The 15,211-nt window shown below is 44.2% G+C and overlaps 1 protein-coding gene across 1 annotated transcript in view; it reads right to left on the bottom strand.

The window, feature by feature from the left end:
- Positions 1–6,041: 6,041 nt before the first annotated feature.
- The window catches only part of TMEM130 (transmembrane protein 130), a 34,953-nt gene continuing 25,783 nt past the window's right edge, over positions 6,042–15,211 (bottom strand). Inside the window, exon 8 of the mRNA XM_069982013.1 lies at positions 6,042–7,936. Coding sequence (XP_069838114.1) covers positions 7,745–7,936 — 192 coding nt within the window. The 3' untranslated portion in view covers positions 6,042–7,744. The remainder of the gene's footprint in view (positions 7,937–15,211) is intronic.

Genomic DNA, 15,211 nt, shown 5'->3' with positions numbered 1-15,211 from the left:
TGGGCCAGGAGGAAGACGGGATCGGCAGGCCCACAACGCTCCAGTCACCCCCGGCTGATGCGCGGCTGCTGGTGTGTCCCATCGTATCCCCGGCAGCGTGCACATCATAGAGCTTCTTGTGGCCGTGACTTCCAGTACAGAGAGACGCTCTGTGTACCGGAAGTCCCAGCCCCCGCCGCGCAGGGAGCTCTACGATGCATGCGCTGCCGGGGATAGGACGTCCCGTTGTCCCAACCCCGGCAGCCGTGCATCAGCCGGGGACAGGCGGAGGCTGGAGAAGAAGAGAGGATCGGCGGGGGAGAGGGTTTTTAGGTGTTTTTTTTAATATTCTTTATCTGCTTTGCACGTGGGGGGGAGAGGGGGCCATCTATAATGGAGGGGGAAGAAGAGAGGGGGCCATCTATAAGGGGGGAGGAGAAGAGAGAGGGGGCCATCTATAGGGGAGGGGGGAGAAGAGAGAGGGGGCCATCTATAAGGGAAGAGGGGGAGAAGAGAGAGGGGGCCATCTATAAGGGAGGGGGGGAGAGAGAGGGGGCCATCTATAAGGGAGAGGGGGGAGAGAGAGGGGCCATCTATAAGGGAGGGGGGAGAAGAGAGAGGGGGCCATCTATAAAGAAGGGAGAGAAGAGAGAGGAGGCCATCTATAAGGGGGGGAGGGGGCCATCTATAAAGGAGGGGGAGAGAGAGGGGGCCATCTATAAGGGAAGGGGGGGCATCTATAAGGGAAAGGGGGAGAGGGGGCCATCTATAAGGGGGGGAGAGGGGGCCATCTATAAGGGAGGGGGAGAGAGAGGGGGCCATCTATAAGGGAGGGGGGAGAGAAGGGGCCATCTACAGGGGGGAGAAGGGGCCATCAATAAGGGGGGAGAGAAGGGGGCATCTATAAGTGGGGGGACAACATAGGGGGCAGGGGGCCATCTATAAGGGGGCTACATAGAGGGATGCATCAACTATAAGGGGGTCACATAGAGTCAGCCTACCTACTAAACGAGGGTGTAAAGGGGCCAATACAGATGTGCAGTTAGTATAGAGATAAGGATTATGTCAGAATGAGGAGCCTAATATATTTCTCTGGCAGATTCTGTGGATTTGTGGCTCGGAGAAGTTCTAATGACCCAGGGCAGATGAAGAAGAAGATGAAAAGGGAAGAACTCTGATCAGAGAAGACGCCCCTGTGAGTCAACTGATGTAACTGCACTGTAATGTATATGGTGTACAGAACCTGTGTGGAGCTGCGTCCACCTCTATATGACTGTATGAGGTGATAGTGATCTTTGTACAGTAGATGTTATTTAGTAGCAGTATTAGCAGTAGCAGTGGTATTAGTCATTATGTGGTGACATTAGTCAGTATGTGGTGGTATTAGTCAGTATGTGGCAGTATTAGTCAGTATGCAGTGACATTAATGTCACCACATACTGACTAATACCACCACATACTGACTAATGTCACCACATACTGACTAATACTACCACTGAATGACTAATGTCACCACATACTAACTAATACCACTGCATACTGACTAATGTCACCACATACTGATTAATACCACCACATACTGATTAGTGTCAGTATGTGGTGGTATTAGTCAGTATGTGGTGGTATTAGTCAGTATGCAGTGATATTAGTCAGTATGTGGTGACATTAGTCAGTTTGCGGTGGTATTAATCAGTATGTGGTGACATTAGTCAGTATGCGGTGGTATTAGTGAGTATGCAGGGGTATTAGTCAGTATGTGGTGACATTAGTCAGTATGCGGTGGTATTAGTCAGTATGCGGGGGTATTAGTCAGTATGTGGTTGGTATTAGTCAGTATGTGGTGACATTAGTCAGTATGTGGTGGTATTAGTCAGTATGTGGTGGTATTAGTCAGTATTTGGTGGTTGTGTTAAACTCAGCATGGTGACCAGGGCCGAAAGCAGTCTGTCTCTGTACACTGTGTAGTGGTGACGACCTGTAACTGCAGCTCAGCTACACAGTACAGAGTCAGAAGCTTCTGACCCCATTAACTGTGTTATTATCTGTAATTCCAGTCATGGCCGTGATGATACAACATGTAGACATGCTGCACTCACAACATCGTCTCATAACTTATTACCGCACGGCGAGTGGGCCTGTGTGCTCTGAAATGCCAGGGATGATTTTCAGTCCCAGTCCGGCCCTGTCTCTGAGGGTACCGTAAGGGCCTGTTCACACTATACAAAACAGGTGGAAATATCAAGCGGAACCCCCTGCGGAATCTGCTCGCATGCCTCCACTCTCCACAGCTCTCCGCTCAAATAATTGACCTGAAATTGTTCTCTTCCGTGACTGGATTGTACCAATTGCAGTGTAGTGACAGACATTCTGTTATAAGTTTTATCAATGGACCCAGTTGTGTTTCATTTAAAAAAAAAAGTAAATGTAGGGTCAGCACCCAACATATGTAAAGCTTAGGGGCCTCTTACATGGGTCGGTAATCGGCCAGGGGTGTTGCTAGAAACACTCTTTCAGGCGATAAACGGCCTGTGTAAAAGTGACAGCAATCAGCCGAGGAGCGGGAAAATGCCAAATCCTCAGCTGAAGGCATGTTTTGTGCCGTGCCAAAATACATCGCTTACGGCTACACGTCATGTGAACACGGGACGTGTGGAAGCAATGTATCCAAATGGCCGCACGAATGATACATTGATTGTTTGTGCGGCCCAGCTGCTTGATTAGTTGTACTGTCTAAAAGCACTGAAAACAAGCACTGAAAATCACTATGTCTTCATACCCTTATAGATAAAGCTGTTACAGTCACTCACACATCTGTATGTAAATGAATTAGGGTTCTAGAACAAATGTAGGTGAGATAATGTACCTTACATAGATAACATTCACCTGCACGGTAAACAAACACTGTCCCTTTAAAGGATAATGGTTTTACTTGTCAAATCACGTGTCAAATCGGAGTCCCTGATTCTATTCCTATCAGCCACAAAATGTGATAATATCTGTTAAATATAGTCATATTATTTGTCAGTCACTGATGTGACATCTGCTAATAGCTGATAGCGATTAAGTTCCATTAAACTCTGTCTAGACGCTATTGATGTGACAGATCGCACATTGTCATCCTCTCAACCTATATAGCGAAAAGAGGATCAGAAAGTAACAGAGTCAGAATGAAAAGGATACAGTCAAGACCTCTTGAAGATATTGAAAAACGTGTGGGTAGTGGAATCAGAGGAGATTATGGGTCCCTACACACACACACGTACACCTGTCAGTCACAGTCAGTGCCTTAGGACAAACCCCTTTAAAAATTATTGAGCTTAAAACTCTGACCCTCTAAATGAGTCAGTGCTGTAGCAAAAGCAAAAGACCCAAAATCTCTGCTGATCTGACAATAGGGTTGGTAATCGTGTAGGGGACTAATCAGTGATCAGAAGCGACTGTCATTGCCCCTTTAAAGCGACTCTGTACAAGCAATCTGACCCCCCCAAACCACTTGTACCTTTGGATAGCTGCTTTTAATCCAAGATCTGTCCTGGGGTCCGTTCGGCAGGTGATGCAGTTATTGTCCTAAAAAACAACTTTTAAACTTGCAGCCCTGTGCCAAACTGCCATGGCCTAGAGTATCTGTGCCCTAACTTTGCTACACCCCTCCGTCCCTCCTCCCCACCCTCTTCATCATTAGGAATGCCACTGGCAGGGTTTTTCCTATTCCTCTGCAGTGAAAACTGCACAGGTGCCTTAGCGATCCAGCCCATGTGCCGTGCTCACACAGGTGATGAATAGGAGGCAATCTGCCTGGAGCATTCCTAATGATGAAGAGGATGGGGAGGAGGGACAGAGAGGGTGTGCCAGCCTAATGCACAAACACTGTAGGGCACGCCAGTTTGGCACAGGGCTGCAAGTTTAAAAGTTGTTGTTTAGGACAATAACTGCATCACCTGCTGAACGGACCCCTGGACAGATCTTGGATTAAAAGCGGCTATCCGAAGGTACAAGCAGTTTGGAGTGGGCAGATTGTGGATACAGAGTCACTTTACGGTATGCACATATGCTACATTATGGTTAAGATGACCCCCCCATGTTTGCACAGTCCTAATGTACCCTGCCTGATTTGCATCCATGGATGTTCCACAATCCTTATCAAGAGTGACATATCGAGAGTGCCTTGCTCTATTCTAGGACCTGTGGTCTTCAAGCCAGGCCCAGTTATCATAGAGAGGGCTACCCCACAGTTGCCTGCACCCAGCAGATGGGCACTGCAGAGCATACTAGTTTCAGGAGAAAGCACTGTGAAAGATTACACACCTAAAGCCACACCCCTTTCACTTGATGCCCCGCCTTTTGGTATGAAGGCACACCCCTCTACCAACCTGGCAGAAAAAGGGTGATATACAACGTTAAAAAGACATGGCTACTTTCTTCCAGAGACAGCACTTCTCTTATCTCCAGTTTGGGTGCAGGTTTTGCAACTCAATTCCATTAAAGTAAATGGAGCTTAATTGCAAACCACACCTGACCTGAAGACAAGAGTCGTGTTGTGTCTGGAAGAAAGTGGCCATTTTCCTAATGCTGGATAACCCCTTTAATAAAAGTGTTAAAAGTAAACATGGCAAAAGTAATATAAGACTGTTTTTTGGTTTAAAATTTGGGGTTTAGTGTTTATCTACCACTGTCACAGCGACACGTATCGCTATTCGGCAGACGGTAGACCACTTCACATAGACAAACTAGACACAAAGGCCATTTCACGCGCATGTGCGCTTCATAAAGAAGCGCGCATGCACGCGAAATGGCCATCATGTATAGTTTGTCTATGTGAAGTGGTCTTGCGTCTGCCGAATAGCGATATGTCTCCATATGTCAAGCCTGTAAATCTATGTTGAAATAAAGATACACTGCAACTTTCCAGTGAGTGCCCTCAGCTTATACTTCATTTGTTGTCTATGCTACATGACTACTGTGAGATGCACCTCCGATGTATGCATTTGCGGTCCTGGGTGCGGTATAGTCCGATAAGACACAACATCATATATACTGTATATAGTCTATTGCCCATCATGGTAACAGGGTAGTGCACCGCCAATCATGTCGGAGCCATCTACATCTGAGATGTATAACCCCAGATATCACTCACTATAACACCCAGCATTCTCCCCCCCCCCCCCCCACCCCGGTATCACTCATTATAACCCCCAGCATCCTCCCTTCCCCGGTATTACTTATTTTACCCGCCAGTATCATCCATTCCCCCGATACCACTAAAAGGCCTATTCTTTTATTCTTTTCCAGTGTCTATGTCTATGACATAAGGCTATTGTCATACAGACACCAAGTCCTTCCTGCCCTGTTGCATCCTTCTATGAGAAAGCAACTTAAAGGGGTACTCTGGCAAAAAAAATTATTTCAAATCAACTGGTGTCAGAAAATTATACAGATTTCTAATTTACTTTTAGTTCAAAATCTTAAGTCTTCCAGTACTTCTCCAGCACAGTGCTCTCTGCTGCCACCTCTGTCCAGAGCAGGAAAGGTATTCTATGAAGATTTGCTACTGCTCTGGACAGTTCCTGCCATGGACAGAGGTAACAGCACCGTGTCAGACTGAAAAGAAAACAACATTTCCTGCAGGACATACTGCAGCTGATAAGTATCTATATATCGTTCTGACTCCATTTGATTGGTAAGAAATTTTGACGGAGTACCTCTTTAATTTCATCATCCAATACTCTGGCCCAAATGACCTCCCTCCCAGGTGAGAAAAACAGAATTTCTATTACATTGTGCACAAAGAATTACATGATCACATTCAGTACAAAGCGGCAATACCATTTCATGTGAACTACATAAAGAATTCAAGGCTCCCATTTACCAGTGCTCAGAGAGACATCTGCTGGTGGGTAGGGGTAGTGCACACTAGCTTGAATATATGAATTTCCATTCACACACTGCATTAGTGACTATGCTGAATGATTTGCTCCGGGTGAGACTGTATTAGTCAAAAGGAAAAAGGAAACGTAAGGAATTTCTTCTTGCAGAAGTTCGTTATTTTATTTGTTTATGGCATTTTTTGATACAAATAAAACATAATTACAGCATCAGGCTGTATATTCCATACACAGCGTCCACGACATGAGAAATACATAATAAAGATTCACATTATAAACAGGTGTTTGTATAGATGTAGAAATGTATTGTGAAAGGTGAGAACTGTACGGTCGGACCAGCTTGGATTCCCTTGTTAGCAGCAAGTACATGTTAGGTTCTCTTTACCCTAACCCTATAAGGGGTTATCCTAACATCCCCAAGACAGCTGATCCGTGGGGGGGCGATCTATTCTTTATGTGGTTTCTGGACATGGAGTGTTGGCTATGCTATTTACACAACTCCCTATAAAGTCTGACCGATTCCGGCAATCACAGGAAGGCCATACTGGGCCATAAAGTCCTTGTTCTCAAGATTAGTGGGGGGTCCTAGAGGTGGTATCATCCCATAGATATCCCATATAAAAAGAATCCATTAATATGCCCAGAAAAGTTCATATGCCATATGCACCACTTTGAGGCACTTGATGTAATCTGTCCCCATTTAATGGTTAATGTATCCTTAGAAACAACTGATAAATCTTCCATATTATTTAAATACATTCATCCTTGTTTGCCCCCTCCCCCAACAATCAGAAGCCAGATGGATTACCAGGTACATTCCTGATAATACTACATGGGACTACTTTTATAGGATGCCAAATCAGCAGGGTTGTACTGTTTCCTTGCCACAGGCAGAGGAGCACATGGGCAATGAATGCAGCAGGTGCTGCAGATCTACTAACTCCAGAGCAAATAGACTGCTATGTCCTGAAATGTTCTGCAGAAGCTTTGGATTGGGGACCTGGTGGAAGTGCTTTGGATGGGGAGTTGAGTTGAGGGAAAGCAATGCAATCTGGGAATTGTAGAAATGAACAATTACTCCGCCAGGAAATATTGAGAGGACATGGTACCCATAAATAAATAGATTTTTGGTCATTTTAGAACAGGGCAGACAGGTAAAGAATCCTATATGCTTCTGCAGTATTTCTTTACCTGCCGTTGGAGCACCCATTGGGAGTAATGGCCGACTCTGTACAGGGCTATGGAATATGTTGTTGCTTTATAAATAATTCTTGCATTCCCTGTTTTCTCTGCCGGTTGTACTCGGCAGAGACGGTTTATGCAGGCTATGTACAGAACAAAAGGAATGTCTTACTTAGTTACAATATTTAAACTGCATGACTGATGTCAATGTGTGAAGCAAGTGTGAATGTGGAATCCAGGAAAAGCTTGTCAGGTGGGATTCTTCAGTAATAATGTGTGTAAACTAAAGCAGCAGTCAGTTTTAATAGACTCTCCCCATACTGCTGCCATAGTGGTGTAAACTCACTACATAGCAATCCTGATATGTTGGCCATGTCAGCCTTTTCCTAAATTCTCCCTTGACTATCTAGGTATGGCATGTAATGGTTGACTTCTCTGTAAACATTAAGTTGCAGTCATACATGGTCAATGCGGTTAATGCATTGCTCTCATTAGGGTGAGATTCATCAAAGTAGGTGCATAGGGAATATAGAGCAGTTGTCCATTGCAACCAATTGCATCATTTTCCTTTGCAATAGTTTTGTTAAATGTCCTATTTAATGCATTCAAAACATACGGTACCATGGGTACAATACTGAGCTGTACAGCAAGCACCAAGCTTCTTAAGGCAACACTATAGGCAGCGCAATATTAAACCCAGGTCACAGAGAGTAGCTCCTCAGGGGCGTGGCCGATGAATGTAGGAGGGGCTGAGTTTCTCCGCGCTGCTCTCCTTCCTCGGAAGAACTGTCAGCTGTGCAGTAAGAGCAGCATAGGTGTCCTGAGGGGTTTTCCTTGTACTCCGGAAGGGCTTCATACTTCTCATTCACTGGAGAGAAATCAAAATCTGCCACCTAGAAGAAAAAAATAAATCATTTGTGACTCCAAACAATCAATCAGTTTATGAAATCAAAATTATCGCCCCAATGTGTACCAAGATTTAAAGGGGTTGTTAACCTTTTATTTTTTATTTTTTTAATTAACTGGTGCCAGAAAGTGCCAAAGATTTGTAAATTACTTCAATTAAAAAATCTCAAGTCTTCCAGTACTTATCAGCTGCTGTATGTTCTACAGGAAGCAGTATTCTTTCCAGTCTGGAGAGCAGGAGAGATTTTCTATGGGGATTTGCTACTGCTCTTGGCAGTTCCTGACACGGACAGAGGTGGCAGCAGAGAGCACCGTGTCAGACTAGAAAGAATACACCACTACCTGTAGGACATATAGCAGCTGATAAGTACTGGAAAACTCTAGATATAAAAAAATAAGATAAAAGTAATTTACAAAATCTTTGGCACTTTCTGGCACCAGTTGATTTGAAAGAATAATATTTTTGGTGACCAACCCCTTTAAGGCCCAAATCGCAAGACATTTAAAGCCCTACATAGTGATCCGCTGTGTACCAGAATCAAACTTATAATACCATAGAGAGTTTTATTATATTTATATGTTTTTTTTACATGTTATGTTTTATAGTTTTGCTTCCAGGAAGACATTGCACCATTTTACAGCAAAGCTTTATTTCTGGCCTACTGGAAGGAAAGCAAGAAAGGAGCAAATGGCGCCACTTTCTATAAAATGCCATCTTTATTACCACCCACGTGAATTGTCACCTCCAACAGATCCAGGACAAAATGGGGAGAATAAACAAACACCTCCCCCAAACTTCCATCACTGTGCAGGGCTGAAGTATGGAACTGCCTGTGCTCATTATACAACAAGAGGTCCAAGCCGGCAGCTGGGAGTTTTGTTATTTTAGCAAAATCTGACATATTGCTTCTCCATTCCACGCCTTCACAGATACTAACAATCCCTCTCCGTACTGCCAGCAGACTTAGGCTACGTTCACACAGAGCAAAAGGAGCGGATTACGCAAGGAAATATTTCCGCCTGAAATCAACTGACGCTGAATTCCGAGCAGAATATAAGCAGAATGCAAGCAGAATCCCTGCGTATTCTGCTAGGAAAGTGTTCAGCTCGTAATCAGCTCTTGACAAATTCAGCGCGGAATACTCGAGGAATCCGCGCTGAATCCGCATGCATTCAGCGCTGAAATTCAGCGAGTATTTGGTGAGTAAACTAGACTATACCAGAACATATACTAGAATCCTCCTCCCCCCCCCTTTTCCCCATTTCCGCGCTGATTCAGCGAGTAATTTCCGCTTGTATTACGCCTGTATTCCGCGCTGAATCCGCGCTGAATCCGCGCTGAAACAGAAAATCAGAGCCCCATTGATTTGTATAGGCTTCCGCTAGCGGAAGAATGAACATGTTCATTCTTCTGGCGGAAAGCGGATTAGTTCAGTGCGGAAATTCCACTGTGTGAACTGCAGAGCAGAATTTCCATTCAACACAATGGAAATTAGCTCTGCACCTATTTTAACGGCTGAAATTTCAGCGCTGATTCAGCGCAGAAATTCAGCTGCTTTTGCTCAGTGGGAACGAGCCCTTACAGTAACATGCAGTATGAAAAGACTGTGCAGAGCCGGGGGAAGGCTGCGCTGTAAGCAGCTCCCTTATCGGTATAGCAGAGCTTCAGCTCGGGGCTAGGCTTGTGTTGTGTTGCTTGTGTGACAATAAAAAATTGCAAGACCTATAGAGGGAAAATCCTCCAAATAGTGGACATTGTTGAACTTTTCATTTACACCAGTAGTGATCAGGGCGGCACTTGGGAGGGATAGGGGGTCCTAGTACTTGTAAGGCTAAGGGCCCGATTATCGTGCAAAAAATCGTTATATTGTTCAAATTTAAACAATAATCATTCTGTGTAATTGCAGGCAACGATCGAAAAATCGTTCATGTGTCGTTGATCGTTGATTTAGATCTGAACCTAAAGTTATTGTTAATCGTTCGCTAATCGCTCGCTGTAATTCCGCATTCGTTCGCTCAAGTTTTTTTCACTAATCGTTCAGTGTTATTGCACATTGTTCATTGTGGAGAACGCGTTCATAGTAACGATCGTAACTAACCACCATCGTTCTGTGTAATATGGTGAACAATCTCATTTGCGATCGTTTATCGTTAGTCGTTAATTGTTAAAAATCGCTCCGTGTAATAGGACCCTAAGGGCCCTATTCCACAGGACGATTATCGTCCGCATAATCGTTAACGATAAACGATCTCAAACGACCGGTATTGCGAAAGACCTGAAATCGTTCACCCATTTACATGGAACGATAATCGTTACTTATGATCGTTCTTGCGGTTGTCCTGTCGTCGCTATTGCTTTCGTCAGTACAGCAAACGACCGAACGACTTCTTATTCAATGCGAGCGATTTGCGAACGAGCAACGAGAAAAATAGGTCCAGGTCTTATTAAGCGATTAACGATTTCTCGTTCGATCGTTAGTCGTTAACTGCTATTCAACCGAACGATTATCGTTTAGATTCGAACGATTTAACGATAATCTGAATGATAATCGTCCCATGGAATAGGGTCCTAAGGCTTAAGGCTATATTAACACAATGTTATTACGGCCACAAATACTGCTCATGATTATTAGTGGCCGTCTTTTAGTGTGAAAATGACAACCATCTAAAAACACACAGCTGCAAAACAACATTGTGTGAACATAACCTAAAAACTCCAGATATAACTACAGTAAGGGCCTTATTACACGGAACGATTATCATTCGGAAAATCGTTACATCGTTCAGATTTGAACAATAATCGATTAGTGTAATAGCAGACAACGATTAAACGACCAATGAGAAATCGTTAGTAGTTTGATAGAATTTGGACCTATTTTTAACGTTAATCGTTCGCATGGAATAAGACGTCATTCAGTCGTTTGCAGTAGCGACAAACGCAATAGCGACCACAGGACGACAGCAAGAACGATCATAAGTAACAATCATCGTTCCGTGTAGTTGGGTGAACAATTTCAGGTCATTCGCAATAGCGGTCATTTGAGATCGTTTATCGTTATTCGTTGAAAATATTCTTCGTGTAATAGGACCCTAAGTTTTAAATAAACGGTAAACAGAGTTGTCTCACATAAAACCGTTATTATCTATCCAAGACAGTGGATAAGTGATTGCTGGGGGCCAACAACTAGGACCCCACTAACTCCAACCACTAGGACCCCATGTGACTGGGTAGGTCTCATAATGCAAGTCTATTGGATGATCTCAATCCCATAGACAGGGAACGGGGAGAAGTTTTGATTAGTTGGGGTCTGTGTTTTTACCACCATGAGCACTAGATAACATTAGATAAAAATCACCAGAAAATTCTTTAAAAATGTTCTTACCATAAAAACTTTAAACAACAGGTCCATATTCTGATGGCACATTCCCTTTAAGGCCATACAAGACCATACGTACCATTGAGATATACAGTGTGGTGCCATAGATGATAAGGGACTCAGTCCTTGTGTCTCTACAGACTCTAACCATGTCCAAAACAGTAATAACAATGTAACAAGGGGAATATTATATTTTATGCATTTCGAGGATGAATAAGAGGAACAGCACCATTGAAAAGTTTTGGCATTGGTGTCACTAAATAACTAAGGAATGGAACAGGCGCCCTACTCGTCATGTTACTTTAGATAGATCCCCGTATCTGTTGTGTCCCAGAAGTCTGCAGGTTATACGGTGCAGGGGTGGATAAAGTGGCTTTACCTGAATAGCCTGAGAACATAACAGGAAATGATGTCTGGGATTTAGGAATAAACTGCTCCTCACAGACATCACAGTCACAGCTTGTGGGTACAGATCTCGGGTAATCTTCCTCAGCCTCCTCTGGATGTGATCTTTGATGACTGTTTCCAACATCTTCTTGAGGTCAGCTACAATGCTGAGAGGTGATTCCACTCTATATAATCATACAGTATTCTATATAACACTATATGCAGGGCCATATTTACCACTAGGCACCCGTGGTTCGGTGCCTAGGGCAGCAGCTTGTAGTGGCCAAGCTGGGTTACTACAGCTCAGCCCTCATTCACTTCAATGGTAGCTGTGATGCAGTAACCTAGTTTGGCCACTACACAGTGTACAGAGCTGTCTGCTTCCTTCTGTTCTTTACTGTGTATACCTAGGTCGCAGCTTTGACATACAGATAGTTGCAGGGGATCCAGGTTTTGGCACACCACCCATCTGATATTGATAAACTATGTTGAGGATAGGTCATCAATAAATCTTGCCTGGAAATCCCCTGGTTGTCACAACTCACAAAGTATAGGGGATAGCTATCTGATCACAGCTTTCGGACATCTCCTGCAATCAGATAGTTATCCACTAATCTGAGGATAGGAGACAACTTTAAAAGTTGGAAAAACAACCTCCTTTTCCCATTCCCATCTCAAAAATATAGTTATACTTGTAGGATCAGTCAAGTTAGATATTTTTACAAATACATTCATTAAGCAAACGTGTCTCCTTCTCCTGATATGCTGCCTTTTCCTTCATCATTTTTTTCATTTTTTCCTTCTCATTCTTAACAGCTCTTTGTCCAGGTTACAGACCACCACTCTGCTCTAAAAGCAGTGGTCTGGCTGGTGTATATATAGCTGTAGTATATACAGTATATAAACTCTATGGGGGAAATTTATCAAAGGGTGTAAAATATAGACTGGTGTAAACTGCTCACAGCAACCAATCACAGCTCAGCTTTCCGCTCCGGCAGCATGAAAGCTGAGCTGTGATTGGTTGCTGGGGGCAGTTTACACCCGTCTATATTTTATACCCTTTGATAAATCTCCCCCTTTATCTCTAAGATCGTCATTATATATATAAGTATATAGCCCCTATTACACAGGGCGATGTGGAGAGCAAGAGCTTGCGCCTCGTTCACTAGCCGGCGCTATCACACATGAGGAAGAGTGGGGGGAGGGGGCGCTAGGAACAGCTGGGGGGCTGTCCGGGTTATCGTCAGATTGTTCGGGAAGCCCATAGAAGACAGCGGCGGTCTGCTGCACGGAGCGATGGCAGCAGGTCGTTGCCAGAATAATCGTTGCCATTTCAGCCTGTTGAAAGACAAAGATCAGCCGACATTGTGCATGTCGGCTGATCGTTGTCTTCTATTACACGAAACGAGCCGTAACGGCCCATATCAGCCCATAATCACTTAGTGTAATAAGGCCTTAAATATGTATCCAGCCAGACCACGGCTTTTCTGGTTTTAGAGCAGAGTGGTTGTCAGTAACCTGGACAACTAGCTGTCAACAATGGCAGGGAAAGAGCAGCATATCAGGAGAAGGAGACAAGTTTGGTTAATCTGTTTGCAAAAATATTTAACTTGACAGCTAACTTATTAGTTGAGATAGGAATATGCCTTTTAAAAATAGGGGGACATTTATAAAACATCCACCCGAGGCGTACACCAGGGAGAAGGTACAGATTGGCCCCTTCTCCCTGGAGTACGTCTGCCGCATGCCCCGCTCGCCCAATGGGCGGGCTGGGAGAGCTTGGGGAGGTGTGACAAGGCGGGGAGGAGGCGTGGCCTCCTCCCGCGCCTCATTTATCATGATTTACGCCTGCTGGTAGCAGGTGTAGATTTAGTACGCCGGACGCAGGTTCGGGCACCTCTTAGTAAATCCTGCTGGGGATAAGGGGGCAGGGCCTAACATAAGACCGGTCTTCATAAATCCCCCCATAAAGTCCAAATAAGCATAAGTGGCTCGGTCTGTTTGACAAACTTGCCCCCCAAGTGCCTGTTTGACGTGTTCCTGGCAGAATTTAGTGGTTACTTTGAAGCTTGGCTTTATACATACAGTACATGGATACACAGCATCATATCACCTATAACCAATACACATTCATTGTAATCCTATAGAACCCCCCCTCCCCCCGTAGTCTCCTGTCGGCTTCTATAACATGCCTCCCGCAGCAATGCCTCCACCTCCACGCTGCCAGCAATATCATTACATGGCTTTGATTTTCTACATACACATTTCATCTTCTTTTGTTTTCTTTGAAGCTTTGTGACCCAGAGGAGACTTGCGTCATCCCAGTTTATTCTCCTACCCGCTGCTTTCTATACGTCCATAGAAGAGTCCATCTTTCGCAGACCCCGTCGTCTCTGTAGATCACACTAGGAGTGTAAATTAGCTTCTGGTGCTGTGAAATATCCTTCTCATGCCGGGGATTGTACCTGCCTTCATCTGCAGCCAGCAACATCAGGATTGTGTTTCATGAAACATCGGCTGCTATTACCGTGTCTCATACAACACAACATATCCTGAACCCCACCGAGCCACCTCTGGGGGGCGCAACAAAGGACAGGGACAAATATCTAACAATCAGATTGTATCCCACCCCAGTAATTCTCCTGGATTTATCTGTAGGATGTGAGGACGGTACATCATTTTATGTTATTTCCTGTACTTAATGGTCGTTCTGTTTGTTGAAGGGGCTGACATACAGAGCAACAAAGCAAAGAGGATTTACAGGTAATAGTGAGTCATCCCTGTGTACCGGGAGGCCATCAATGGCTTCTGTGCTATTCAATGTGCTATTGAGTTGTGTTGGTTGTAAATAATGAGATGTTTTCATTCATGAAATTAATATACAGGAAATAAACAATGAATGACGTCTTGCGGTTTCGGTAACCGGAGGCCATTCACAATTTACTGAGTCACATATGCAGTAAGTGCAAAGACATCTCCATCCTACATGACGTCGCAGGTGCAATGCTGAATCTTGATTTTCTTTCTCAGGTCTCCATTGTTTTCCCTTTTATAGTCTATGACCTAAGTGAGAATACGGAGCACCCATACATGCAAACTGTGACATGAAGCCATTGCTGGGAATCTATATCTATATAGTATATATAGACTGAGATCAATAATATTTCCCTTTGCCAGAGTGTCTATAGGCCATATCTTCCTTCTTCTCCTCCCACTTCCTAAAACTCAACATGGTCAAAGCAGAACTTCTCATCTTTCCCCATCTCGCTCCACCCCTCCATCTAATCTCTCAATCACAGTGAATGGCTGCAGACCTGACCACCTCCTACCGCCTTTACCTCAAAAACATTTCCAGACTCTGATCTTTTTCCAAACCTGACTAAACAAAACTGCTGGTACATGCCCCCATTATCTCCTGGATGGACTACAGTAAGATCCTCCACTCTGGCCTTCTATCTAACACCCTTGCTCCCCTTCAGTCTATCTGTAACTCTTCTG

Source organism: Dendropsophus ebraccatus, chromosome 9 (genome assembly GCF_027789765.1).
Source record: "Dendropsophus ebraccatus isolate aDenEbr1 chromosome 9, aDenEbr1.pat, whole genome shotgun sequence".
Lineage (NCBI taxonomy): Eukaryota > Metazoa > Chordata > Amphibia > Anura > Hylidae > Dendropsophus > Dendropsophus ebraccatus.
This window is presented reverse-complemented; position numbering and strand designations above follow the sequence as displayed.